The 26291-nt window shown below is 41.9% G+C and overlaps 1 protein-coding gene across 1 annotated transcript; it reads left to right on the top strand.

The window, feature by feature from the left end:
• The first annotated feature begins 1302 nt into the window (after positions 1-1302).
• LOC142173429 (uncharacterized) lies at positions 1303-2052 on the top strand. Its single transcript, XM_075239016.1, has 2 exons — positions 1303-1808; positions 1914-2052. Exons 1-2 carry the CDS (start codon positions 1303-1305, stop codon positions 2050-2052), a joined length of 645 nt encoding a protein of 214 aa, XP_075095117.1.
• Positions 2053-26291: the final 24239 nt, after the last annotated feature.

The following is a 26291-nucleotide window of genomic DNA, read 5'->3' on the forward strand; positions in this document are numbered from 1 at the left end:
GAGGCAGGGGCAGAGGCGCGGCTAGAGGTGGAGCACGTGCTCTATCTAGAGGGCGTGTCAGAGCACCTTCTGTGGAGGAACCAGTAGCTCTAGTGGATGAGCATGCCCAAATTCATGTGGATCTGGTGGGACCAGCTCAGGTTCTCTAGGGTTTATTTTCTACGCCATTTGTTCTGGATGCTTTTGTTCGTATTGTTGGTTTATTCGAGAGTTTGGATCACGTCAGATGTTTCCTAATGCACCAGCTACTTCTCAGGTAGGGGCGGAGCGCAAACTCTTAGCTACTCGTACCCCTGAGTAGATTGATCCGAGTTTTCAGACATCAAGAGTAGTTCAAGTTATTTCACCGCAACCAGTAGTTGCTGTTAGATAAGTTGTTGAGCCTGCTTTGTCCGCGGATGAGCAAAAGAGGTTGGAGAGGTTCCAGAGGATGGATCGTCCGTGTTTTGATGGTTCTCCTATAGAAGATCCTTTGATTTCCTTGATGGTTTCTATAAGAATCTCCGAAATCTCAAACTTGTGGAGTCCAATGGCATGTATTTCACCGTGTTTCAGATTAGAGGGCCAGCCAAGAGGGGGTGGCAGTCATATGAGCAAGGCAGAGCAGTTGGTTCCCCACCTCTTGCTTGGGCTCGATTCTCCGGGGTCTTTATGGAGAAGTTTGTACCCTGCACCAAGAGAGATGAGCTGAGGAGGCAATTTGAGTATCTTCCGTAGGGTCAGATGTCAGTCACTGATTATGAGATGAGGTTTACCAAGTTGTTCCGTCATGCTACTATTTTGATTCCCTCTAAGAAAGAGAGAGTGAGGAGATTCATTGGTGGTCTTCATCATGGTATTCGCCTTTCTATGGATAGAGAGGTAGAGTTCGGGACTTAATTTCACCAGGATATGAAGATAACGTGTCATATTTAGCACATCCGCAGCTATACTAGAGAGATGATACAGGGTAGCGACAAGAGGTCTCGATATTCAGGTAGCTTTATTGGTGCCTCATTTGGAGGCTGAGGTCGACTTTGGAGAAGCTATTTCACCAGGCCAGCTTATCATGCACCACCGCCCAGTCGAGGAGCCCATGTGCAGTCTTCATTTAGCGCACTCCCAGCGCAGAGTTCTCATTGCGCTCCAACTATTCAGGGTTCATCTGTACAAAGTTCTTCCTGTAGATATGGTACACGGGGTCCAACTCAGACCCCTTAGCCATTTCTAATCAGAAGTTTCTATGAATATGGAGACTTGAGGAATGTCAAGAAATACTGCCCCCATTTTCACAGAGGTTCAGGGCAGTAGGGACATCGAACTATGATTCCTGCGTCAATTGCTACACCACTCGCTCAGCCAGCCCAAGGTGGAGGTCATCCAGGACGTGGTCATCCTAGAGGTGGAGCGCAGTCTAATGGAAGTCTGGCTAGATGCTTTGCATTCCTAGCGAGGAATGGGGTTTTCGCTTCTGATGCAGTTATTACAAGTATTGCTTTGGTGTGCCACAGAGATGCTTCGGTATTGTTTGATCTTGGCTCTACTTATTCATATATGTCATCATACTTTGCTTCTTATCTGGATATGCCATGTGATTTGATTGTTACCCCTATTTATGTATCTATACCGGTTTGGGATTCCATTATGGTGGATCGAGTTTATCAATCTTGTGTGGTCACTATATGTGGTTCTGAGACGAGGGCAGACTTTCTATTGTTAAATATGGTGTACTTTGATGTGATCTTGGATATGCATTGGCTATCTCTATACCATGCTATTCTTGATTGTCACGCTAAGACCGTGATGTTGGTTATGTCGAGCTTGCCAAGGTTGGAATGGAGGGGTTCCCTTGGTGACGCTCCTAGTAGAGTGATATTTTTGAAGGCTCAACAGATGGTTGAGAAGGGGTGTTTGGCATATCTAGCTTTTGTCAGAGATATTAGTGCTTATACTCCTACTGTTGAATTAGTTCCAGTGGTGAAGGAGTTTCCGGATGTGTTTCCTGTAGACCTACCGCGCATACCACCCGATAGGGATATTGATTTTGGTATTGATTTGGCACCAGACACTTAGCCTATCAGTATTTCACCATATCACATGACTCCAGTTGAGTTGAAGAAATTGAAGGAGCATTTGTAGGAGTTGCTGGATAAGGGGTTCATCAAGTCTAGTGTTTCACCTTGGGGTGCGATGGTGTTGTTTGTAAAGAAGAAGGATGCGCCAATGAGTGTGTAATAATTACCACCAATTAAACAAGGTTACCATCAAGAACAAGTATCCACTGCCACGCGTTGATGATTTATTTATTCAGCTTCAGGGTGCTAGGATGTTCTCAAAGATTGACTTGAGATCTTGGGTATCACCAGTTGAACATTAGGGCTTCAGACATTCTTAAGATGGCTTTCAGGACTCGTTATGGGCATTATGAGTTTTTAGTAATATCTTTTAGTTTGACTAATGCCCCCGTGACTCTCGTGCATTTGATGAACACTGTGTTCAATCCTTATTTGGATTCTTTCGTTATCAAGTTAATTGATGATATCTTGGTACATTCTCGTAGTAGGGAGGATCATGAGCAACATTTGAGGATTGTGCTTTTGACTTAAAGGGAGAAGACGTTGTATGCAAAGTTCTCCAAGTGTGAGTTTTGCCTGGACTCGGTGGCATTCTTGGGCCATGTGGTGTCTAGTGATGGGATCAAGGTAGATCTAAAGAAGATATAGGCAATTCAGAGTTGGCCCTGACCTTCTGTCACTATAGAGATTAGAAGTTTCTTAGGTCTGGTTGGTTACTATCGTCGCTTTCTGGAAGGGTTTTCATCAATAGCAGATCCATTGACCAAGTTGATTCAGAAGGGTTCTTCATTCAGATGGTCTAATGAGTGTAAGTAGAGCTTTCAAAAGCTCTAGACTACTTTGACTACATCTCCAGATTTAGTATTGCCCTTAGGATCGGGGATGTATACTATTTATTATGATGATTTGCATGTTGGTCTTAGTTGTGTGTTGATGCAGGACGATAGGGTGATTTCCTATGCATCGTGCAAGTTGAAGCCCCATAAGAAGAACTATCCGTTTCATGATTTGGAGTTGGCGGCTATTGTTCACGCGCTCAAGATTTGGAGGCATTACTTGTATGGCGTGTCTTGTGAAGTTTACACTGATCATTAGAGTCTTTAGCATTTGTTCAAGCAAAAGGATTTGAATTTGAGGTAGCAGAGGTGGTTGGAGTTGTGGAAGGATTAAGATATAACTATCTTGTATCACTCGGGGAAGGCGAATGTGGTAGCGGATACCTTGAGTAGGAAGGCGAAGAGCATGGGGAGTTTGATATTTATTCCAGCTATGGAGAGGCCTTTAGCTGTGGATATTCAGGCTTTGTCTAATAGATTTGTGATATTGGATATTACTAAACCTAGTAGGGTTCTCACTTGTGTTATTGCGTAGTCGTCCTTGTTTGAGCACATCAAGGCTCGTTAATATGATGATCCCCATGTGCTTGTCCTTGGACACAGTGTTGTAAGGTGGTACGAAGGAGGTGGCTATTGGCGATGATGGTATATTGCGACTTCAGGGTCAGATTTGTGTTCCTAATATGGATGGATTGAGAGAGTTGATTCTTTAGGAGGCCCATAGTTCGCGATATTCTATTCATCCAGGTTCTATGAAGATGTATCTTGATTTGAAGCAGCATTATTGTTGGATATTGTTGTATCTTGGGGAAGGATATTGTTTGATATGCTACGCGATGTTTGAATTGTTAGTAGGCCAAAAAGAGCATCAGAGACCAGGTAGTTTACTTTACAAGATGAGATACTGGAATGGAAATGGGAGCACATTATCATGGACTTTATGGTAGGATTTCCACGAATTTTGAGGAAATCTAGTGATGTTTCGGTCGTCGTGGATAGACCGACTAAGTCTACACATTTCATTCCGGTCATGACTTCCTACATTTTAGAGCAGTTGGCTAAGATCTATATTAAAGAGATTGTTCGCTTGTAGGGTGTGCATGGTCTATCATCTCAGATCGAGGGACTCAGTCTACCTTGCACTTTTGGAGAGCTGTTCAGTGAGAGTTGGGCATGCAGGTTGAGCTGAGCACTGCATTTCACCCTCAGACGAATGAACAGTCTGAGCAGATGATTTAAATTTTGGAGGAAATGTTTATGGCCTATGTTATAGATTTCGGAGGTCAGTGGGATCAGTTTCTACCATTGGCGGAGTTGGCATACAAAACAACTATCAGTCTAGTATCCAGATGGCTCCGTATGATGCCTTATATAGGAGGCAATGTCGTTCTCCAGTTGGTTGCTTTGAGCCTTGTGTGGCTAGTTTGTTGGGCACAGATTAGGTTCGAGATGCTTTAGAAAAAGTGGCTTCGTACAGCACAGTCCAGGCAAAAGAGTTAAGCTGATTAGAAGGTTCATGATGTGGCTTTCATGGAAGGTGAGAAGGTTCTTTTTCGAGTTTCATCTATCAAGGGCGTGATGAGATTTGGGAATAAGGTCAAGTTGAGCCCTTGGTATATTGGTCCATCTAAGATGTTACAGAGAGTTGGTGAAGTGGCCTGTAGACTTGCTTTTCCACCCAGCTTGTCGGGAGTCCATCCGGTATTTCATGTTTCCAAGCTTCAGAAGTATTATAAGGATCGGTCACATGTGTTAGATTTCAGTTCAGTGCAGTTGGATGAGAATTTGGCTTCTGAAGAGGAGCCGATGGCTATTTTGGATAGGCAGGATCGGAAGTTGAGATTGAAAGATATTGCATAAGTGAAAGTTCAATGGAGAGCTCAACCATCAAAGAAGCAACTTGGGAGACCTAACATGATATGCAGAGTACATATTCTCATCTTTTTTGACATTCCAGGTATGATTTTAAATTCGTTTGAGGATAAACGTTTGCTTAAGAGGGGGAGAATATAATGACCCAATATGATCGTTTTATGTATTTGACTCATGTTTCCCTATTTATGCTTCTCATATCCTTGTGCGTTGTTTTTTGATTTGCAGGGTGATTGGTTGGGTTTCGGAAAGGTTTGAGAATGGATTGGAACACATAGTTCCATTGTTGGAAGCTTAAGTTGTAAGAGTTGACCAAGGTTTGAGTTTCGAGTAGATGACCTTAGATTGGTAATTGGATGGTTTCAATAGGTTTGTATGTGATTTTGGACTTAGGCGTATGTTGGGATTTGGATTTGCAGTTTTATAAGATATTTTGGCTCTGTTTGCCGAAAGTTGAGAATTTGAAGGTGGAAAGTTCATAGGTTTGACTGGGAGTTGACTTTGGTGATATCGGACTCAGGTTATTGATTCAGGACTTGAATAGGTTCATTTGGATCTTGGGAACTTTTGAGTGAAGTTTGGTTGGAATCCGAAATGTTTAGGCATGACTCAGACATGTTGGACGAAGTTGGAAAGTTTGGAAATTAAGAAATTGATTTTTGATCGTCGATTCTTGGTTTTGATGTTATTCATAGTGTTATGAGTATTTGGATAAGTTTGGGCAATGTATTCGAATTGGTTGGTATGATTGGACGGGGTCCCGGAGGGATCGAGAGTGTTTTCGATAAATTTGTGCCATATTGGTAGAACATGTTCTCGTATGTCACACCTGTGGAACTTTGGGTGCATGTGCGAGGTTGAAAAAGCAAGGAGGAGAGTGCAAAAGCAGAGTTTGTCTTGGGATTGGAAGTCCATGTGTGCGGAAGTGTTTATACGGAAGCGCTTGCGCACCTACGAGGTTAGAGTGCAGATACGTCTTTGCAGAAGTGGACCTTGTAGCACAGAAGCGAAGGTGGACTGTTTAAGTGGAGCTCGCATCTGCCATTTTTTTTTGCAGATACGACGTTGTAGAAGCGACCAAGTGGTCCGCAGATGCAGAATCATTGCCAGGAGAATATATTTCAAGGGTTTGGCTTATTTTCACTATTTTGAGTTTTTGAGCTCAACTAGAGGCAATATTTGGGGAGATTTTCATCACCACCTTGAAGTTAACTGATCTCTACTTGATTTTGATAATATATCTTGTTTTCCCAATGATTATTATACGTAGATTATGAAATTTGGGGGGGTTTATGCTAAATCTTGGAAAGCGAATAATTGTGATTTGAACCCCGATTTAGAGTCGTATTTGGATGAAACTTGCTATTTGGACTTGTATTCGAATGGGTAGTCGGGATTTATGAGTTTTGTCGGGTTTCGAAAAGCGGTCCCGAGTTGACTTTTGGTTGACTTTGTATAATTGATTAATTATTGAATTTTTGTTGTTTGGAATTGATTCATATGACATTAGTTGATGTTATTGAGTTATATTGACTAGATTTCACTCGTTCGAAGGCTGATTTGAGAGGCAAAGGATTCTTGGAGTATTGGTTCTCGCTCGTTCGAGGTAAGTATCTTTCCTAGGCTTGGCTTGAGGGTACTTCCCCGTAGGCGATGATGTTTGCTATATGTTGGGGTGACCCATATCCGAGGTGACGAGCACATATGCGTGCACTGTGGTTATTCATGATCCTGGTAGACATTATGAAAGTACAAGAAGGGGGTGAATTGTTGATTTTTCTTTTTATATCCTAAGTAGTTGACTACTTTACCAATTAGTCGACTGAAAGTAAGAACAGAATCTAAATAAAAATAGAAGTAAAAATGAAGGAATTAAAGACACTAGGATTTTTATACTTGTTCGAATTCAATGTGAATCCTACATCCAGTCCCCTTGAGTTGCAAGGGTGTTCTCTTTTAAGTTTTTGAAGTTTCTCGATATAGGAGGATTGATGTAGTTATATACCAACAACTTAGTCACTATATAACTTCTCGCTTCTTGATACAATGCCTCACCAATGATTTTTCTCCCTTTCTTCTCTCCTTAGTTACACAACAGATCTAGAGTAGACTACAATGTTTGTTTGGAGTAGAACAAAAAGATTGATAGTGGTTCGATCAAAGTATGTTCTTTACAGGCCAATACAGTTGTGTATTTATACTCCGTGAAGTCTTATTCTCTTGTAAATCTTGAGAGATTGCAAATCCAAGGGAGTTGATCTCAGAAAGGAATCATAGATTGATTCTTTCCAAGAATAAGATATTGCTTCTATTATTTTGCCTTGACTTGTGATCTTGATTGGATTTTTCCTTTGTTGAGCAGATTTTCCCGTTATTTGAAGTATCAAATCAGATCCCTTGATTCCGGCTTTTGATTGTCGCCCTTAGATGGAGGAATCTCCAGTGCATAGTTTCGTGTCCTTGATTTCCTTTGATTATGTACTTCCTATAATATCCTCCTTAATCTTCTGCCAAATCCTTGATTGATTTTGCCTTTGAATTTTCGCTACTCCTTCCTTTTTTGTCGCAAATCTTCGATGCTTCCTTTTCATTGATCAAGGAGTGTTGCTGCACATAAAGGATAAGAATGTGTTATTTTTCATCATTAAAATAAATGTAGATCTAATTATCTCCCCCTTTTTGATGATGACAAAATAAAATGTGATAACATCAGTTTACTTCCCTGTTTAACAGTCGACTCTGCGTTTGTTGTAGCCGAATCCCCCTCAATTTGTGTTTTCGGTCAGATGTGTCTAGTTGACTCCCCCTCAGCTTGACATCCTGTTAAGCAGTGGTTATAGTCGATTCCCCCTTAATCTTGCACTGTACGATGTACTTGCAATAAAATATACATAACACAGAAAAACCACCAGAATCCAGGGAATAAAGGCCAAAGCACCTGCCTTAACCTGCTTACTTTCTCCCCCTTTGGCATCAACAAAAAGTTAGTAATATCAGTCTATAGTTATTTAATTTAGCATGCAAGAGAAAAAGTAACTGTCTTAATAGTACAACCAATGACTGAAACATCAGTCCCAAAAGAAGCAAAAAGAAATTATTTTAAACAACCAGCGCAAAAAAAGTAGGTAAGGGTATTGAAGACAGCCTTCTTGAGGCATTCAAAACTAGCATTCACTATGACATAGATCCCATCAATTCTGTCGTGCACCTCTTTAAAAGCCTTTACTGCATTTTGTATAGTCTTGAGAATCTCCACTCGGATCTTGGACACATCAGAGCCTGTCTCCTTTGACACTTCATGGACATCTTCAATTTTTCTTTGCATAAAGGTTAGAGAGTCCTTAATGACAATCAATTTGTCATTCATGGAGGCTAACTTTTCCAAGAGATCAGGATCACCTGCACTGGGAAAAGACACAGAGGTTTTTGCTTTTGATTAGGAGGGGGCATTTCTGGCTTTACCATCTTGCTTCATTACCTTTATTGCAATGTACCCTATGCTAAAGAATGCTCTGGAGTTATAAGACTTGGTGACAGTGACCTAGGGATAGTTGGCAAGAGATATGTTATGGGCTTCTAACAGATGGGTAATGACCATACCATAGGAAAGACTCTTGGGATCAACGGTACTCTCTATCATGAAATTGATGACGTGGGAGGATAATTTGACCTTGTGTTTAGTCAAAAAATAGTAAACCAGGAAGGTATCACGTTGGGAAAAGGTAGAGAAGGATCATGTTCTTAAGAGAATAGTGGTTGTCACAATATGTGCTAGGACACGAGTTTCGAAAAAAATATCAGTAGGTCCTAATTGACCGGGAAGGGAATCATAGGGTGACTCAGCTATACACCTTTTTGCTTGATCAAAAGAAATTTCAAAATCCTCCGGCTATGTATTCTTAAAAAGCATAGAGAAACCAGAACACTTACACTGAAATATAGAGTCAAACAGATCATAGTCCAACACAATGCGTTTGCCAAAAACTAAGGTTTCTAACTTGTCAGGTTTGTCAGTGATTCGACGCTATGATTGACTGATCTCTGAAAAGGCATGAAAAGGTATGAAAAAGGAAAAGTAAAGAATACATAATTAATGCCACTTACACACATAAAGAAATACGCAGAATAAGTGACGGCAAAATTTAAAAAATATCACAAAGGCCCTAAAATTATGAATTAATGGAAATAATGCAAAGAGAGTCTCGTAATGCATAAAATATGTTCTCAAGCAGGGGTTTTGTAAAAATATCCACCAATTGATCAGTGGAACTTACAAACGATAATTCTATGTTCCCTTTAAGGACATGATCTCTAATAAAATAATACTTTATATCTATATGCTTTGCTCTAGAATGATGTGACATCCAGAGTAATTGAGCACAACATTATCCAATTGCAATGTACTCTGCCTCAGTTGTGGAAAGAGCTATTGATCCCTGTTTCTTACTGTTCCAGGAGATTAATACCTTTCCCAATAATTGACAAGTGCCACTTGTGCCGAACCTTTAGGTTTTCGGGGCATTGGATTCTCACCAATGTTTGCGTTACTCAAGCCGACATCTTTCTTTCTGTGTGGGACGATACCAGGGAGAGAAGGGAATGCGTCGAGGCAGCGATCCTTCCCAGTAAAAAGTGGCGTGTTCGAATTCTGATCGCTTTTACGCGAGAAAGGGGGACCACCCTCTAAGCCTAAGTATTCTTCAATTACCTTCCTTGTCACCTACAAGATCAGCATCTGAAAGTCCTTCAAGTTTAAAATTATTAGAGCATGGATACCATAGCCCATAAGAAGTGGTTCCAATAAGATAGCGAATTATTTTCTGTACTGCAGTTAAGTGTGGCGCCTTAGGAGCTGACTGAAACCTGGCAAATTTACAAATATTGAACATGATATCTGGTCGACTAGCAGTTAGATGTGGTAAGGATCTAATCATTCCGCGATACTTGGTTTCGTCCACTGAGTTTCCCTGTTCATCCTTGTCTAAACTTGTAGAAGGACTCATAGGAGTTCCAATTGCTTTGGCATTGCTCATTTCAAACTTTTGAAATAATTCCTTTGTATACTTGTTCTGGCAGATGAATATGCCATTTTCTAACTGACGAATTTGGAGTCCAAGGAAGAATTTGAGTGCTCCCATCATACACATTTTGAACTCACTCTGCATGAGATTTGAGAAATCCTTGCACAAAAGAAAATTACTGTTGCCAAATATAATATCATCTACATAGATCTGGATAATGAGATTACCTTCAGTGGATCTTTTGATGAATAAAGTAGTATCTACCTTACTTCTGATGAACCCATGATCAGTTAGAAAGGAACTCAATCTTTCATACCAAGCTCGAGGTGCTTGTTTGAGTCTATAGAGAGCTTTGTCTAACTTATATACATGGTAAGGAAATTGTGAGTTTTCAAAACCAGGAGGTTGTTTTATATATACCTCCTCAACAATAAAATCGTTTAGAAAAGCACGTTTGACATCCATTTGAAATAGTTCAAAACCTTTAAAATATGCATAGGAAAGTAGTATGTGAACTGATTCTAATCGTGCTACCGATGCAAAGGTTTCATCATAGTTGGCTCCTCCCTACTGTGAGTAGCCTTGAGCTACTAATGTGGCTTTGTTTCTGACTACCTTTCCATCTCCATTTAACTTGTTTCTAGATATCCACTTTGTTCCAATGATAATAGTATTTGCTGGCTTAGGTACTAGTTTCCAGACTTTATTCTTATCGAATTGATCAAGTTCGTCCTACATAGCTTGTACCCAGCTGGAGTCTTTTAAGGCTTCATCAACTTTCTTTGGCTCGACTTGAGAAATGAGTGCAATGTTTGCCTTCTTTTTGAGAACTCCTCTGGTTTTCATTCCTCCGCTTGGATCCCCTATTATAAACTTTTGAGGGTATTCTGGTTCACTTCTCCATTCATTTGGTCGCGTTCCATTTGCATGAGTAGTTGACTCTTTTTGTGGTTCAGTATGGTTGCCAACAGGTTCACTAGTTGACTCTTGACTATGTCTGTACTATCAGTCGACTTTTGTGACTTGTTTGCCTGTAGTGCTTCTTGATTGATATATTCATCACCTGCAATGATTCCTTTCTCGGCCGTAGTGTTATTGTCATCAAATATAATATGAACTAATTCTTCTACAGATAAAGTACGTTTGTTGTAAACGCTAAAAGATCTACTATTAATGGAAAAAACCGAGAAAAATACCTTCATCACTCCTTGGATCAAATTTTCCAAGGTTATCCTTACCATTATTGTGGATGAAGCACTTACTTCCGAACGAATGAAAGTATCCTTTATTAGACCTTTTGCCTTTCCATAATTCATATGGAGTCTTCTTCAAAATGGGTCTTATGAGACATCTGCTGAGGATATGACATGTTATGCTTACTGCTTCTGCCCAAAAATGATTTGGCAAAGAATGTTCTACTATCATTGTTCTGGCCATATATTGCAGAGTTCTATTCTTGCATTCAACTACCCCATTCTGTTGGGGTGATCTTAGGGCTGAGAAATTGTTAGTATATCCTTGATCGTTGCAGAAATCTTCAAAGACTCTGCTTTCAAATTCTCCTCCATGGTCACTTTAAATAGTTGTGATGAGATACCCCTTTTCTCTTTAAATTCTTTTGCAGAAAATCTCAAAAAATTTCAAAGCTTCATCTTTATGAGATAAGAAAATCACCCATATAAAACGTGAGTAATCAATGACAATAAAAAAAAAGCATATCGTTTACCTCCAATGCTGGCAGTTCTAGTGGGTCCAAACAAGTCCATGTGAAGTAATTATAAGGGCTTGGTTGTGGACACAATGTCTTTGGGTTTGAAAGAGTTTCTAGTTTGTTTGCCAATCTGACATGCATCACATACATGATTTCTATAAAAATTGAGTTTGGGAAGGCCAACAACTAGATCATGCTTGGAGAGTTTTTCAATTAAATGCATGCTTGCATGACCAAGTTTTTTATACCAAAGCCATGGACCATCATATATGGATGTCAAACAAGTATGACTATCTAGATTTCCAGTATCATCAAGAATGTATACCTTTCCATACCTTTTTCCTGGGAGAATAATTTCACCTGACTCATCTTCAATGGCACATCCTGTTTTATTGAATTTAACTTCATATCCTGAATCACATAGCTGACTTATACTCAAGAGATTATAGTTGAGTCCATTCACAAGGTATATTTCTGTAATATCATAGTTATTACTGAATGGAACTGTGCCGGTACCAACGATCTTTCCTTTTGAATCATCACCAAATTTGACATTTCCTCAATTTATTTTTGTGACTTCTTCGAACAGATTTTTGTCACCCGCCATGTGACTGGAACACGCACTGTCTAAATACCATTTCCCTTTGCGACTCTTTTTGTGGTGTTCCTGCAAGATAGAATTATCACCTTCTTTTAGGTACCCAAGATTTCTTGGGTCCTTGTTAGTTAGTTCTACTGGAATCAGTATTGTTTTTGGGTTTCCAAATCCATCCTGAAACATTTGTTTTACGAAATCTACAGAAGGAATATTTATGTCCAACCTTGTTACTGTATTGACACACAGGGGTTGATCCAATTTTTGATCTACCACTTGTATTAGTACTTGTGGACTCAGTTCTAACATGTCTTTTTTCCAGTTGACTTGTAAGTCACTTGGTTAGACTTGACAAAACTGTGACTGGTGGATTTGCGCATGCCATTATATTGTGTTTACAATTCCTGAACATCATCTTGAAGCACATCTCTTTCGATTTCACAAACTTCAAGTTTAATTTCCTAGTTCTTCTTCTCCCTAGGCTTTCATATCGCCAATAATTTTGCTGAATCTTGCAAACATTTCTTCAATGGATTCTCCTTCTTTCATCTGGAAGAGTTCATAGTCGTGAACCAACAAGTTTATCCGAGTTTCTTTCACTTTGCTGTTTCCTTCATAAGTAACTTCCAGTTTGTCCCACATTTCGTTGGCAGTATCACAACTTGAAACTTTTTCATACTCTTCTCCACTTATAGCATTATAAAGCAAGTTTTGTGCCTTAGCATTAACTTGGACAACAACCATTTGCTCGTCAGTGTACTCATCTATATCTTCAGGATCAACGGGTGGTTTTCCTGCTGCTGGAAGTGGATAATATTCTTTTTTGATAACACGCCATACTTTGACATCATAGGACTTTGCATAAATTTCCATGCGCACCTTACAATAAGAGAAGTGTTGTCCATTGAAATATGGTGGCCTTACTTGCGATCTCCCTTCTTGAAAGAGTGCTCCAATAGTTACTTGATTTGACATGATCTTTTCTCACTAGCTGTTAATCAAAAGATAAAAATGTGAGACCTGCTCTGATACTAATTTAAAGTACAAGAGGGGGGGGGGTGAATTGTCGATTTTTCTTTTTTGTATCCTAAGTAGTTGACTAGTTTACAAATTAGTCGACTTAAAGTAAGAATAGAATCTAAATAAAAATAGAAGTAAAAATGAAGGAATTAAAGACACCGGGAATTTTATACTGGTACGAATTCAATGTGAATCCTACGTCCAGTCCCCTTGGGTTGCAAGGGTGTTCTCTTTCAAGTATTTGAAGTTTCTCGATACAGGAGGGTTGATGTAGTTATACACCAATAGCTTAGTCACTATATAGCTTCTTGCTTCTTGATACAATGACTCACAGTGATTTTTCTCTCTTTCTTCTCTCCCTAGTTACACAGTAGATCTAGAGTAGACTACAATACTTGTTTGGAGTAGAACATAATGATTGATAGTGGTTCGATCAAAGTATGTTCTTTCCAGGCTGATACAGTTGTGTATTTATACTCCGTGAGGTCTTCATGTCTTATAAATCTTGAAAGATTACAAACCCAAGGGAGTAGATCTCAGAAAAGAATCGTAGATTGATTATTTCCAAGAATAAGATATTGCTTCTGTTAATTTGCCTTGACTTGTGGTCTTGATTGGATTTTTCCTTTGCTGAGCAGATTTTCCCATAATTTGAAGTATCAAATCAGATCCCTTGATTCCGGATTTTGATTGTCGTCCTTAGATGAAGGAATCTCCATTGCATAGTTTTGTGCCCTTGATTTCCTTTGATTATGGTCCTTCTTATAATATCCTTCTTAATCTTCTGCCAAATTCTTGACTGATTTTTCTTTTGAATTTCTACTACTCCTTCGTTTTTTGTCTCAAATCTTCTATGCTTTCTTCATTGCTCAAGGAGTGTTATTGCACATAAAGTATAAGAATGTGTTATTTTTAATCATTAAAATAAACGTAGATCTAACACATTAGGCCATTACATGCCTTGTTTTGTTATCATGCCTTCTTTGATACCGTGTTTTTCTCCATTTGTATGACTACGCGAGCTATTATTCATGCTAGAAATCATATCTAGGTTATTGCTCATCTGTTTGAGACATGATAGGGCTATTTTCGCTATGTTGAGCTATTTGCACTAGCCGTAGTTATATTTTCCAGTCATGATGTTATATCCGCGTGTTATGTCTCTGTATCTATGCACTCTTTATATGTTATCTCACATGTTTTTAGTGTCCTTGTGTGTGACACGAGTTTGTGTTGAGTTATGGCACATTGGTATTTTTTGTGCAGTATCTTGATTATGGTACTGTCAGATGTCGGCATAATAAGGCTTGGAGATATTGATGATTGATTTTGGGCCATAGAGACATATTGAGCATATTGATGACTTATCTTGGGCTGTAGAACCATGTTGATATTGATTATAAGGTGACGCTTACGTCAAGTCCCCATATTGGGCTGAGTGATGTCGATTGTTGACTTTTGATCCAATCAGCGCTTGGGCTAGGATCCGCCCTCTGGAGTCAGGTAATTACCCATGTTACTTTGGGCCCTATGAGTGCAGGCACATGATATGTGCTTAGTGAGGGACTTATGTCAGCCACCCGTACAGTGCTGAGTGTGTGTGTGTATAATGATTCAGGGGTATTTTGCTAGGCACCATGAGAGTGCTGAGAGTATGATTGAGGAATACTTGTTCCAGACATTATGAATGTGCTGAGACTTTGTATACTTGATGATTAAACTGTGATGTTGTTGACTTTGACATGTATATTTGTCATGCGGGTATAAAGTTGTATTTTTCTCATGCTAATTAGTATTTGATGTCTCTATTTTATGTTTAGAGCTTGTAATCACAGTTTACTTTGATAAATCCATGTCTAGGTGATTTTTGTGAAAAAATGGATGCCTTGATTGTTATACTTGAAAATCATGCTTATTTCTCCTTTTGTGATAAAGTTGAACCTGATATTAGCTGAGTTGCTTTTCCTTTTTGCAATTATTATGCTGTTATTATTGTCGTCGGCTATTGAAAGTGAGTATTGGACCTTCCCAACCTCGTCACTTCTTTCAAGTCGAGGTTAGACTTTCTACTTACTAAGTACACGGGTTCGACTGTACTCATACTACACTCTACACTTTATGTGCAAATTCAGGAGTTGGAGCTCAATAGAGCTCATGCATTTGGTGATACCACATTTTGGATGGTTTTTAGTTGTATCATCATTTTGACTTTAGTTATTTAGGTTATTCCATTATTGAGACTGTTTCTTATTGTTGTTGAAATTTTTTGCATACTTGTTGCTGGCATTCCTAACAAGCGATGTTAGGTACCATCACGAATCCGGTAAAATTTTTGGTCGTGACAGGTGTGTACTAATGCAACTTGGCAAGGTGGTGGAGTATGTCTCAAGGCAACTCAAGAACCATGAGAAGAATTATCTAACTCATGACTTAGAGCTTGCGGCAGTGGTGTTTGCATTAAATATTTGGCATCATTACTTGTATGGGGTCTATGTGGATATATACACTGACCATAAGAGTCTTCAATATATCTTCAAGAAGAAGGAGTTGAATATGAGGAAAAGGAGATGGATTGAGTTACTTAAAGACTACGACATCGACATTCTCTATTATTCGGGAAAGGCTAATGTTTTGGCTGATGCTCTCAGCCGGGAATCGATGGGTAGTTTGGCTCACTTGAAGGCACACCAAAGGTCGATGGCCAAGGAAGTTCACCGGTTGTCTTGTTTGGAGTCAGGCTCATAGACTCTAACAAGGGCAGTGTGATTGTCCAGAACAAAGCCGACTCATCGCTTGTGGTGGAGGTAAAGGAGAAGCAGTATGACGATCCTCTCTTAGTGCAATTGAAAGAAGGAATTCATAAACACAAGACCATGGTTTTTTCTCTGAGTGTGAATGATGGTACATTGAGGTACCAAGAGGAATTGTGTGCACCTGATGTAGGTGGCCTTAAAGGGAGAATCATGACTGAGGCTCATACTTCTAAGTATTCAGTGCACCTAGGCTCTACGAAGATTTATCATGATCTTAAGGAGATCTACTAGTGGAATGACATGAAAATGGATATATCAGACTTTGTGCCTAGGTACCTAAATTGCCAACAAGTGAAGGCCGAGCATTAGAGCCCGGTGGTTTGGCATAGAATATAGAAGTTCCAATGTGGAAGTGGGAGATAATCAACATAGATTTTGTAGTAGGTAAACCTTGCACACCTTGTAAGTTTGACTTAATTTGGGTAATTATTGTAACGACCCAGCCGGTTGTTTTGAGAGTTATAGCCTTGATACCCTATTAACTGCTTCTCCCATGACTATTTCTGCAATTGTGACTTGTCGGCAGGTTTCGTTTTAGTTTTTGGAGTGTTTTGGGACACTTAGTCCCTAAATGGAGATTTAAGCCTCAGGATTTGGACCGTAGTCAGAACTGTGTGAAGCCGACTCCGGAATGGAGTTCCGTCGGCTTCGTTAGCTCCGTTAGGTTATTTTGGAATTAAGGGCGTATCCGGATAGTGTTTTGGAGGTATGTAGCTCATTTAGGCTCGAAATGGCGAAAGTCAAAATTTTGGAGATTTTTGACCGGTAGTGGACTTTTTGATATCGGGGTCGGATTCCGATTCCGAAAGTTGGAGTAGGTCCGCAAGGTTGATTATGACTTGTGTCCAAAATTTCGGGTCAATCGGACTTAGTTTGATAGGTTTCAGTATCGGTTGTCGAATTTGAAAGTTTCAAGTTCTTTAAGTTTGAATCGGAGGATGATTCGTGATTTTAGCATTGTTTGAGGTGGTTTGAAGGTTCGACTAAGTTTTTATGGTATTTTGGGATTGGTTGGTATGTTTGGTTGAGATATCGGGGGCCTCGGGTGTATTTCGGATGCTCAACGGGCCATTTTGAACTTAAGGAAGATAGCTGATTTTCTCGTGTTTTGTTGCAGACTTTTTCTTCATCGCGTTCGCGAGGGAGGTCTCGCGATCGCGTAAGGCAATCTTAGAGGCCAGCTAAAGTTGTTCTTCGCGTTTGCGAATTTGAGGATGCGATCGCGTAGGTTTGTCAGGCTGTGCATCGCAAACGAGTGGGCTAGGTCGCGTTCGCGAAGAGGAAGTAAAGCAGCAATGGAATTTAAGTGTTATTCTTCGCGAACGCGTGAGGTTATTCGCGATCGTGTAAGCATGAAGGCTAGTGAACTGCGTTCGCATGGAGATTTCCGCATTCACGTAGTGTTAAATCCTGGGGCAGCGAAGTTGTTCTTTGTGATCGCGAGTCTATTTCCGCGATCACGATTAAGAAATCACTAGGTAGATTTAAAGGTTCAAATCGAGGGTTTTGAGTTCATATCACAAAATTTAATTGGGAGCTCGGTAGAAGGCAATTTTTGGAGAGATTCTTGTAGTTATATTTAATTTGGAGAGCTTTGATTTCAGTAGCTAGATTAGTTCCTTGTAGTCATAATTATGAAATGTAATGGATTTTGGCTAGATTTTGGCCATTCGAAGTCGGATATTCGTGGAAAGAGCATTATTTCGGATTGATTTGAGCTTGGTTCGAGGTAAGTGGCTTGCCTAACCTTGTGTGGGGGAACTCCTCGTAGGATTTGTACTGTTTTTGATATATTAGCGTCGTATACGTGAGGTGACGAGTACGTACACGGGCTAATTGTGTAAAAACCCAATTTTTCGACTAAGTAATAACTTGATTTCCTTCTTATTTGAGTTTCATCAGCATGTGTAGTATCCTACTAGACTAGAATAGCATGCCTACTTGCCTTAACTATTTACTTGAATTACGTGCAGCATGTTTAGTGAATTTACCTGTCTTTCCTTAATTGGTACTTAGGTTGAACTGTAGAATTGCGTGTCGTAACTATTGAATTCTATTGTTTGGCTACATATTTACTTTGGGACTGCGGAACGGTATTCCGAGAGATTCCCCTGTACTACATATTTACTTTGGGACTACGAAACGATATTCCGGGAGATCCCCCCATTTTGCATATTTACTTTGGGACTACGAAATGGTATTTTGGAAGATCCCCCTGCACATTTACGTTTGGGACTACGAGACGGTATCTCGGGAGATTCCCTGTTGCATTTTTATGTACTGAGCTGTTATGTTTTCTATGATTTCTTCCCTGTTCAATTCCAGTCTTTATTATACTGTGCTATTTCATTCTTGTCTTGCTATATTATTATATACCAGTAGAGCCCTTACCTGACCTCATCACTACTCGACCGAGGTTAGGCTTGGCACTTACTAGGTACCATTGTGGTGTACTCACGCCCTTTCCTTCACATATTTTTCGTGTGCAGATCCAAGTCTTTCTTACCATCCTCGCTCGTAGTTGCAGTCGCTGTTATTGGAGACTTTAGGGTACATCTACCCGCTCCCGCAGATCCTCGGAGTCCCCCTCTATCCCTTTATGTTCATTTTTTCTCTTTCTGTAGAAAAATGATGTATAGAACAATTAAGACTTCTTAGTAGCTTGTCACTTACGGTGTTCCGGGTTTTGGGATTGTTTCAGATATTTCGGAAGTTGGTAATTGTATATGTCGAGCGGCATTTAGTTTCTTATTTAGATTATCATTACCCTTAGTTGTTAATAATCATGCTTTTATTTTATTTCCGCAAGTGTTAGGCTTACCTAGTCGTAGAGACTAGGTGCCATCACGACAATTCACGGAGGGGGAATTTGGGTTGTGACAAGTTGGTATCAGAGATCTAGGTTCATAGGTGTCGTGACTCACAAGCTGGTTTATTAGAGTTTTGCGGATCGGTACAAAGACGTCTGTACTTATCTTCGGGAGGCTATGGAACTATTAGGAACAATCATACTTTTTTTGATTCCTTGCCATGCGAGTTATTGGCATCAAATTCTAAAAATTCTCTATTCTATTCTTTCTCACAAATGGTGAGGACCCGTACCAGAGGATCTGATGACCAGGCACCCGCGCCCCCTGCTAGAGCCACCAGAGGCTGAGGCCGGGGTAGAGTACGATTATGCGGTGCAGCCAGAGCACCCGCGCGAGCTGCGAAAGAGGAGCCCCCAGCAATTCTAGCTGGAGGGCAGGCACCGGAGATTCCTATTGATGCACCAGCCCTCCAGGAGACTCTAGCCTAGTTCATGAGCATGTTCAGCACTTTAGCTCTGGCTGGATTGATCCCACTAGCTCCCGCCACATCTCAGGCCGGGGGAGGGGCACAAACTCCCGCATCCCGCACTCCTGAGAAGAGGGTCTAGGTTGACCAGGCCCCAGAGTTCATTCATATGCCGCTAGTAGCTCCGGTTCAGCATGAGACCAGGGTATCCGCTTCTGAGGCGGAACAGCTCAGACTTGAGGTACAAGAAGTACCACTCACCTACTTTCAGCGGATTAGCTTCAGATGATGCTCAGGGTTTTCTGGAGGAGTGTCATCATATTTTTCGTACTATGGGCATAGCGGAGACGAGTGGGGTTTCTTTCACCACTTTCCAGCTTAGAGGAGCAGCCTATCAGTGGTGGCATGCTTATGAGCTGAGTAGTCCGGACGAGGCAGCCTCACTCACATGGACTCAGTTCTCAGATATGTTTTTGAGAGAGTATGTCCCTCAGAGCCTCAGGGATGCATGGCGCGCGGAGTTTGAGCAGCTGCACCAGGTTTCTATGACTGTGTCAGAGTATGCAGTCCATTTCAGTGAGTTGGCCCAACATGCACCGGCCTTGGTTGCCATAGTTTGGGAGAGGGTTCGTCGCTTCATTGAGGGACTCCACCCCAGTATCAGGACCAGTATGGCCAGGGAGTGGGAGATGGATATCTCTTATCAGCAGGTCGTGAGTATTGCTAGGAGAGTGGATGGCATGCTTGCCCGGGACAGAGAGGAGAGAGAGGCCAAGAGGTCTCGAGAGATTGGTTATTATGCTGGAGATCGTGCCCCAACAGCTCACCATGGTAGGGGTTATGTGAGTCACCCTGTTCATTCAGCTCTTCCAGCCGCCAGTGGTGTTCCAGCTCCTTCCAAGCCCCAGGAGCCCTATTATGCACCGCTAGTATCTAGTATGCCTCCTCCTCGGGGTACTATTAGCGGCCAGTCCAGCAGACCAGGCCCGAGTCAGTCACAGCAACCACGTCCTCCAAGGGGTTGTTTTGAGTGTGGCGACACTCGCCATATGGTGAGGGATTGCCCCAGACTTAGGAGGGGTGCACCTCCACAGACTTCTCAGCCACCACGTGCTCCACCGGGGTCCTCCGGCCATGCTTCCAGCACCAACTACCGCCCCACCTGCTCAGCCAGCTCGAGGTAGAGGTCGGGGAGGTCGAGATCACCCTAGAGGGGGAGGCCAAGCCAGATATTATGCTATTTCGGCTCGTACAGAGGCAGTTGCTTCTGACTCTGTCATTATAGGTATTGTTTTGGTTTGTTATAGAGATGCGTCGGTATTATTTGACCCAGGCTCTACGTATTCATATGTGTCCTCTTATTTTGCCCCATATTTGGGCGTATCTCGGGATTTTTTGAGTTCCCATGTTTATGTATCTACTCCTGTGGGAGATTCTCTTATTGTGGACCGCGTATATCGGTCGTGTTTGATTGCTCTTAGTGGTTTTGATACCAGAGCCGATTTATTATTGCTCAGCATGGTAGATTTTGATGTTATCTTGGGCATGGACTGGTTGTCGCCTCATTATGCTATTCTTGATTGTCATGCTAAGACCGTGACGCTAGCTATGCTAGGCTTACCACGATTAGAGTGGAGGGGTACCTTAGAGTATACACCCTGCAGAGTTATTTCATTTCTTAAGGCTTAACGAATGGTTGAGAAAGGTGTGATGCGTATTTGGCCTATGTGAGAGATGTCAGTATTGATACCCCTACAATTGAGTTAGTTCCAGTAGTGAGGGATTTCCCAACTGTGTTTCCAGCTGACCTTCCGAGCATGCCGCCCGACAGGGATATTGATTTTGGCATTGACTTGTTACCGGGCACTCAGCCAATCTCTATTCCTCCTTACCGTATGGCTCCTCCTGAGTTGAAGGAGCAGTTGCAGGAGTTGATTGATAAGGGCTTCATTCGGCCCAGTGTGTCACCTTGGGGTGCTCCTGTCTTGTTTGTGAAGAAAAAGGATGGTTCTATGCGTATGTGTATTGATTATCGCCAGCTGAACAAAGTTACAGTGAAGAACAGGTATCCATTGCCTCGTATTGATGATTTATTTGATTAGCTACAGGGTGCCAGAGTGTTCTCCAAGCTTGACTTGCATTCAGGCTATCATCAGTTAAAGATTCGGGAACCAGATATCCCGAAGACTGCTTTGAGGACACGATATGGTCACTATGAGTTTCTTGTTATGTCTTTTGGGATGACCAATACCCTAGCATCCTTTATGCATTTGATGCACAGTGTGTTCCGGCCCTATCTTGACTCGTTCGTCATTGTGTTCATTGACGACATCCTAGTGTATTCTCGGACCAGCGAGGATTATGAGCAGCACCTGAGGACTGTGCTTCAGACTTTGAGAGAGAAGAGGTTGTATGCAAAATTTTCTAAGTGTGAGTTTTGGCTAGACTCAGTGGCATTCTTGGGTCATGTGGTATCGAGTGATGGGATCAAGGTAGATCTGAAGAAGGTGGAAGTGGTGCAAAGTTGGCCTAGACCGTCATCAACTACGGAGATCCGCAGTTTTCTTGGTTTGGCGGGATATTACCGTCGTTTCGTAGAGGGATTCTCATCTATTGCGACACCTATGAACAGGCTGACCCAGAAGGGTGGTCCATTCAGGTGGATAGAGGAGTGTGAGGAGAGCTTTCAGAAGCTCAAGACAGCTTTGACTACAGCCCCAGTATTGGTATTGCCTATAGGTTCGGGGTCTTACACCGTCTATTGTGATGCTTTACAGATTGGTCTTGGCACGGTGTTGATGCAGGATGGTAGGGTAATTGCCTATGTGTCCAGACAGGTGAAGGTTCATGAGAAGAATTATCATGTCCATGACCTTGAGTTAGCAGCTATTATTCATGCCCTGAAGATTTGGCGGCACTATTTGTACGGTGTTCCTTGTGAGATTTATACCGAACATCAGAGTTTGCAGCATCTGTTCAAGCAAAAGGATCGTAACTTGCGTCAGAGGAGGTGGTTGGAGCTACTTAAGGACTATGATATCACCATTTTGTACCACCCGAGGAAGACCAATGTGGTGGCCGATGCTTTGAGTCGCCGGGCGAAGAGTTTGGGGAGTTTAGCATACCTTCCAGCAACAGAGAGACCCTTAGCATTGGATGTTCATGACTTAGCTAGCTACTTTGTGAGATTGGATATTTCTGAGCCGAGTCGAGTGTTGGCTTGTGTGGTCTCTCAGTTTTCTCTTTATGATCGCATTAGGGAGCGTCAGTATTATGACCCCCACCTACTTGTCCTTAAGGACACGGTTCAGCACGGTGATGCTAAGGAGGTCACTATTGGAGATGATGGCGTATTGAGGATGCAGAGGCAGGCTATGTGTGCCTAATGTAGATGGTTTGCGTGAGTTGATTCTTCAGGAGGCTCATAGCTCGCAGTACTCCATTCATCCGGGTGTCACGAAGATGTATCAGGATTTGAGGAAGCATTACAGGTGGAGGAGAATGAAGAAGGACATAGTGGAGTATGTGGCTCGGTGCCTAAATTGCCAAGAGGTGAAGTATGAGCATCAGCGGCCAAGTGGGTTGCTTCAGAAGTTAGAGATTTCGGAGTGGAAATGGGAGCGGATCACTATGGATTTCGTTGTTGGACTCCCACGGACTCAGCGGAGGTTTGATGCAGTTTGGGTGATTATGGATAGGCTGACCAAGTCAGCTCATTTCATTCCTGTGATGACTACCTATTCTTCTGAGTAGCTGGCTCGAATTTACATCCGCGAGATCATCAGGCTTCATGCGTACCGGTATCTATCATCTCTGACCGGGGTACGTAGTTTACATCACAGTTCTGGAGGGCTGTACAGTAGGAGTTGGGTACTCGGGTTGAGTTGAGCACAGCATTTCACCCTCAGACAGACGGACAGTCCGAGCGCACTATTTAGATACTAGAGAATATGCTCCGCGCTTGTGTGATAGATTTTGGGGGTGCTTGGGATCAGTTCTTACCACTTGCGGAGTTTGCCTACAACAATAGTTATCAGTCGAGCATTCAGATGGCACCATATGAGGCTCTGTATGGTAGGCGGTGTCGGTATCCAGTGGGTTGGTTCGAGCCGGGCGAGGCTAGATTATTGGGTACAGACTTGGTTCAGGATGCCCTGGATAAGGTGAAGGTTATTCAGGATCGACTTCGTACAGCCCAGTCCAGACAGAAGAGTTATGCGGACTGGAGTATTCGCGATGTAGCATTCATGGTTGGAGAGCGGGTCTTGCTTCGGGTATCGCCTATGAAGGGCTTTATGAGGTTCGGGAAGAAGGGCAAGCTGAGCCCAAGGTACATTGGCCCTTTTGAGGTGTTGAGGCATGTTGGGGAGGTTGCTTATGAGATTGCCTTGCCTCCCATCCTTGCAGGGGTTCATTCGGTATTCCACGTTTCTATGCTCCGGAAGTATCATGGTGATCCGGCTCATGTATTGGATTTCAGATCAGTCCAGTTAGATAAGGATCTATCTTATGTTAAGGAGCCAGTGGCTATTTTGGACAGGCAGGTCTGAAAGCTAAGGTCAAAGAACATTGCTTCCGTGAAGGTTCAGTGGAGGAGTCAGCCGGTCGAGGAGGCGACTTGGGAGACCGAGCATATTATGCGCAGCCGTTAACCTCATCTTTTCACCACTTCAGGTATGTCTTTATGCTCGTTCGAGGATGAACGATTGTTTTAAGAGGGGAAGGATGTAACGACCCGGCCGGTCGTTTTGAGAGTTATAGCCCCGATCCCCTATTAATTGCTTCTCCCATATCTATTTCTGCTATTGTGACTTGCTGGGAGATTTCGTTTTGGTTTTTGGAGAGTTTTGGGACACTTAGTCCCTAAATGGAGATTTAAGCCTTAGGATTTGGACCGTAGTCGGAACTATATGAAGGCGACTCCGGAATAGAGTTTCGTCGGTTCCCTTAGCTCCGTTAGGTGATTTTGGACTTAGGGGCATATCCGGATAGTTTTTTGGAGGTCTGTAGCTCATTTAGGCTCGAAATGGTGAAAGTCGAAGTTTGGGAGATTTTGACCGGTAGTGGACTTTTTGATATCGGGGTTGGATTCCTATTCCGGAAGTTAAAGTAGGTTTGTAAGGTTGATTATGACTTGTGTGCAAAATTTGGGGTCACTCGGACGTGGTTTGATAGGTTTCGGCATCGGTTGTCGAATTTGGAAGTTTCAAGTACTTTAAGTTTGAATCGGAGGATGATTTGTGATTTTAGCGTTGCTTGAGGTGGTTTGAAGGCTCGCTAAGTACGTATGGTATTTTGGGATAGGTTGGTATATTAGGTTGAGGTCCCAGGGACCTCGAGTGTGTTTCGGATGCACAACGGGCCATTTTGGACTTAAGGAAGATAGCAGATATTCTGGTGTTTTGTTGCAGACGTTTTCTTCATCGCGTTCGCGAGGGAGGTCTCGCGATCGCGTAAGGCAATCTGAGAGGCCATCTAAAGTTATTCTTCGCATTCGCGAATTTGAGGACGTGATCGCATAGGTTGATCAGGTTGTGCATCGCGAACGCGTGGTCTAGGCCGCGTTCGCGAAGAGGAAGTAAACCAGCAGTGGAATTCAAGTGTTATTCTTCGCGAACGCGTGGGTTGTTCGCGATCGCGTAAGCATGAGGGCTAGTGAACCGCGTTCACGTGGAGATTTTCGCGTTCGCATAGGGTTAAATCCTGGGGCAGCGAAGTTGTTCTTCGCGATCACGAGGCTATTTTCGCGATCGCGATTAAGAAATCACCAGGAAGATTTAAAGGTTCAAATCGAGGGTTTTGAGTTCATATCAGAAAATTTAATTGGGAGCTCGGTAGAAGGCGATTTTTGGAGAGATTCTTACGTTGGTGTTTGGGGTAAGTGATTCTTACCTAGTTTTGGTTAATTCCCATGATTATGTCTTTAATTTCATCACTAAATTAGTGATTTGGAGTGGAAATTGGGGAAAATTTGAGAAAAGTCCTTAGGTCGAATTTTGGGGTTTTGATCGGGATTTTGGTATCGAAATTGAGCAAATTTGGTATGGTTAGACTCGCGAGTGAATGTATTTTCATATTTTATGACTTTTACTCGATTCCGAGATGTGAGCCCTGGAGACGTTTTGGGGAGAATTTCTAAATTCTTGTTTTAGCTTTGATTTTAGTAGCTAGATTAGTTCCTTGTAGTTATATTTATGATATGTAACTGATTTTGGCTAGATTTGGGCCATTCAGAGTCAGATATTCGTGGAAAGAGCTTTATTTCGGATTGATTTGAGCTTGGTTCGAGGTAAGTGGCTTGCCTAACCTTGTATGGGGGAACTCCCCATAGGATTTGTATTGTTTTTGATATATGAGCTCCTTACACGTGAGGTGACGAGTACGTACACGGGCTAATTGTGTAAAAACCCGATTTTTCTACTAAGTAATAACCTGATTTCATTCTTATTTGAGTTTCATCAGCATGTGTAGTATCCTGCTAGACTAGAATAGCATGCCTACTTGCCTTAACTGTTTACTTGAACTACGTGCAGCATATTTAGTGAATTTACCTGTCTTTCCTTAACTGGTACTTAAGTTGAACTATAGAATTTTGTGCCGTAACTATTGAATTCTATTGTTTGGATGCATATTTACTTTGGGACTATGGAACGGTATTTCAAGAGATCCCCCTGTACTGCATATTTACTTTGGGACTACGGAACGATATTCCGGGAGATCCCCCCGTCTTACATATTTACTTTGGGACTATGGAACGGTATTCCGGGAGATCCCCCTGCACATTTACGTTAGGGACTACGAGACAGTATCTCGGGAGATCCCCTATTGCATTTTTGTGTACTGAGGTGTTATGTTTTCTATGATTTCTTCCCTGTTCAATTCCAGTCTTTATTATACAGCGATATTTCATTCTTGTCTTGCTATATTATTATATACCAGTAGAGCCCTTACCTGACCTCGTCACTACTCAACCGAGGTTAGGCTTGGCTTTTACTGGGTACCATTGTGGTGTATTCACGCCCTTTCCTGCACATGTTTTTCGTGTGCAGATCTAGGTCTTTCTTACCATCCTTACTCGTAGTTGCAGCCGCTG

Source organism: Nicotiana tabacum, chromosome 19 (genome assembly GCF_000715075.1).
Source record: "Nicotiana tabacum cultivar K326 chromosome 19, ASM71507v2, whole genome shotgun sequence".
Taxonomy (NCBI): domain Eukaryota; kingdom Viridiplantae; phylum Streptophyta; class Magnoliopsida; order Solanales; family Solanaceae; genus Nicotiana; species Nicotiana tabacum.

Coding starts and splice junctions, on each gene's coding strand:
- LOC142173429 (XM_075239016.1), top strand. CDS start 1,303: ATGATTCCTGCGTCAATTGCTACACCACTCGCTCAGCCAGCCCAAGGT. Junction 1,809..1,913: donor GTTATGTCGAGCTTGCCAAG/GTTGGAATGGAG, acceptor AGCTTTTGTCAG/AGATATTAGTGCTTATACTC.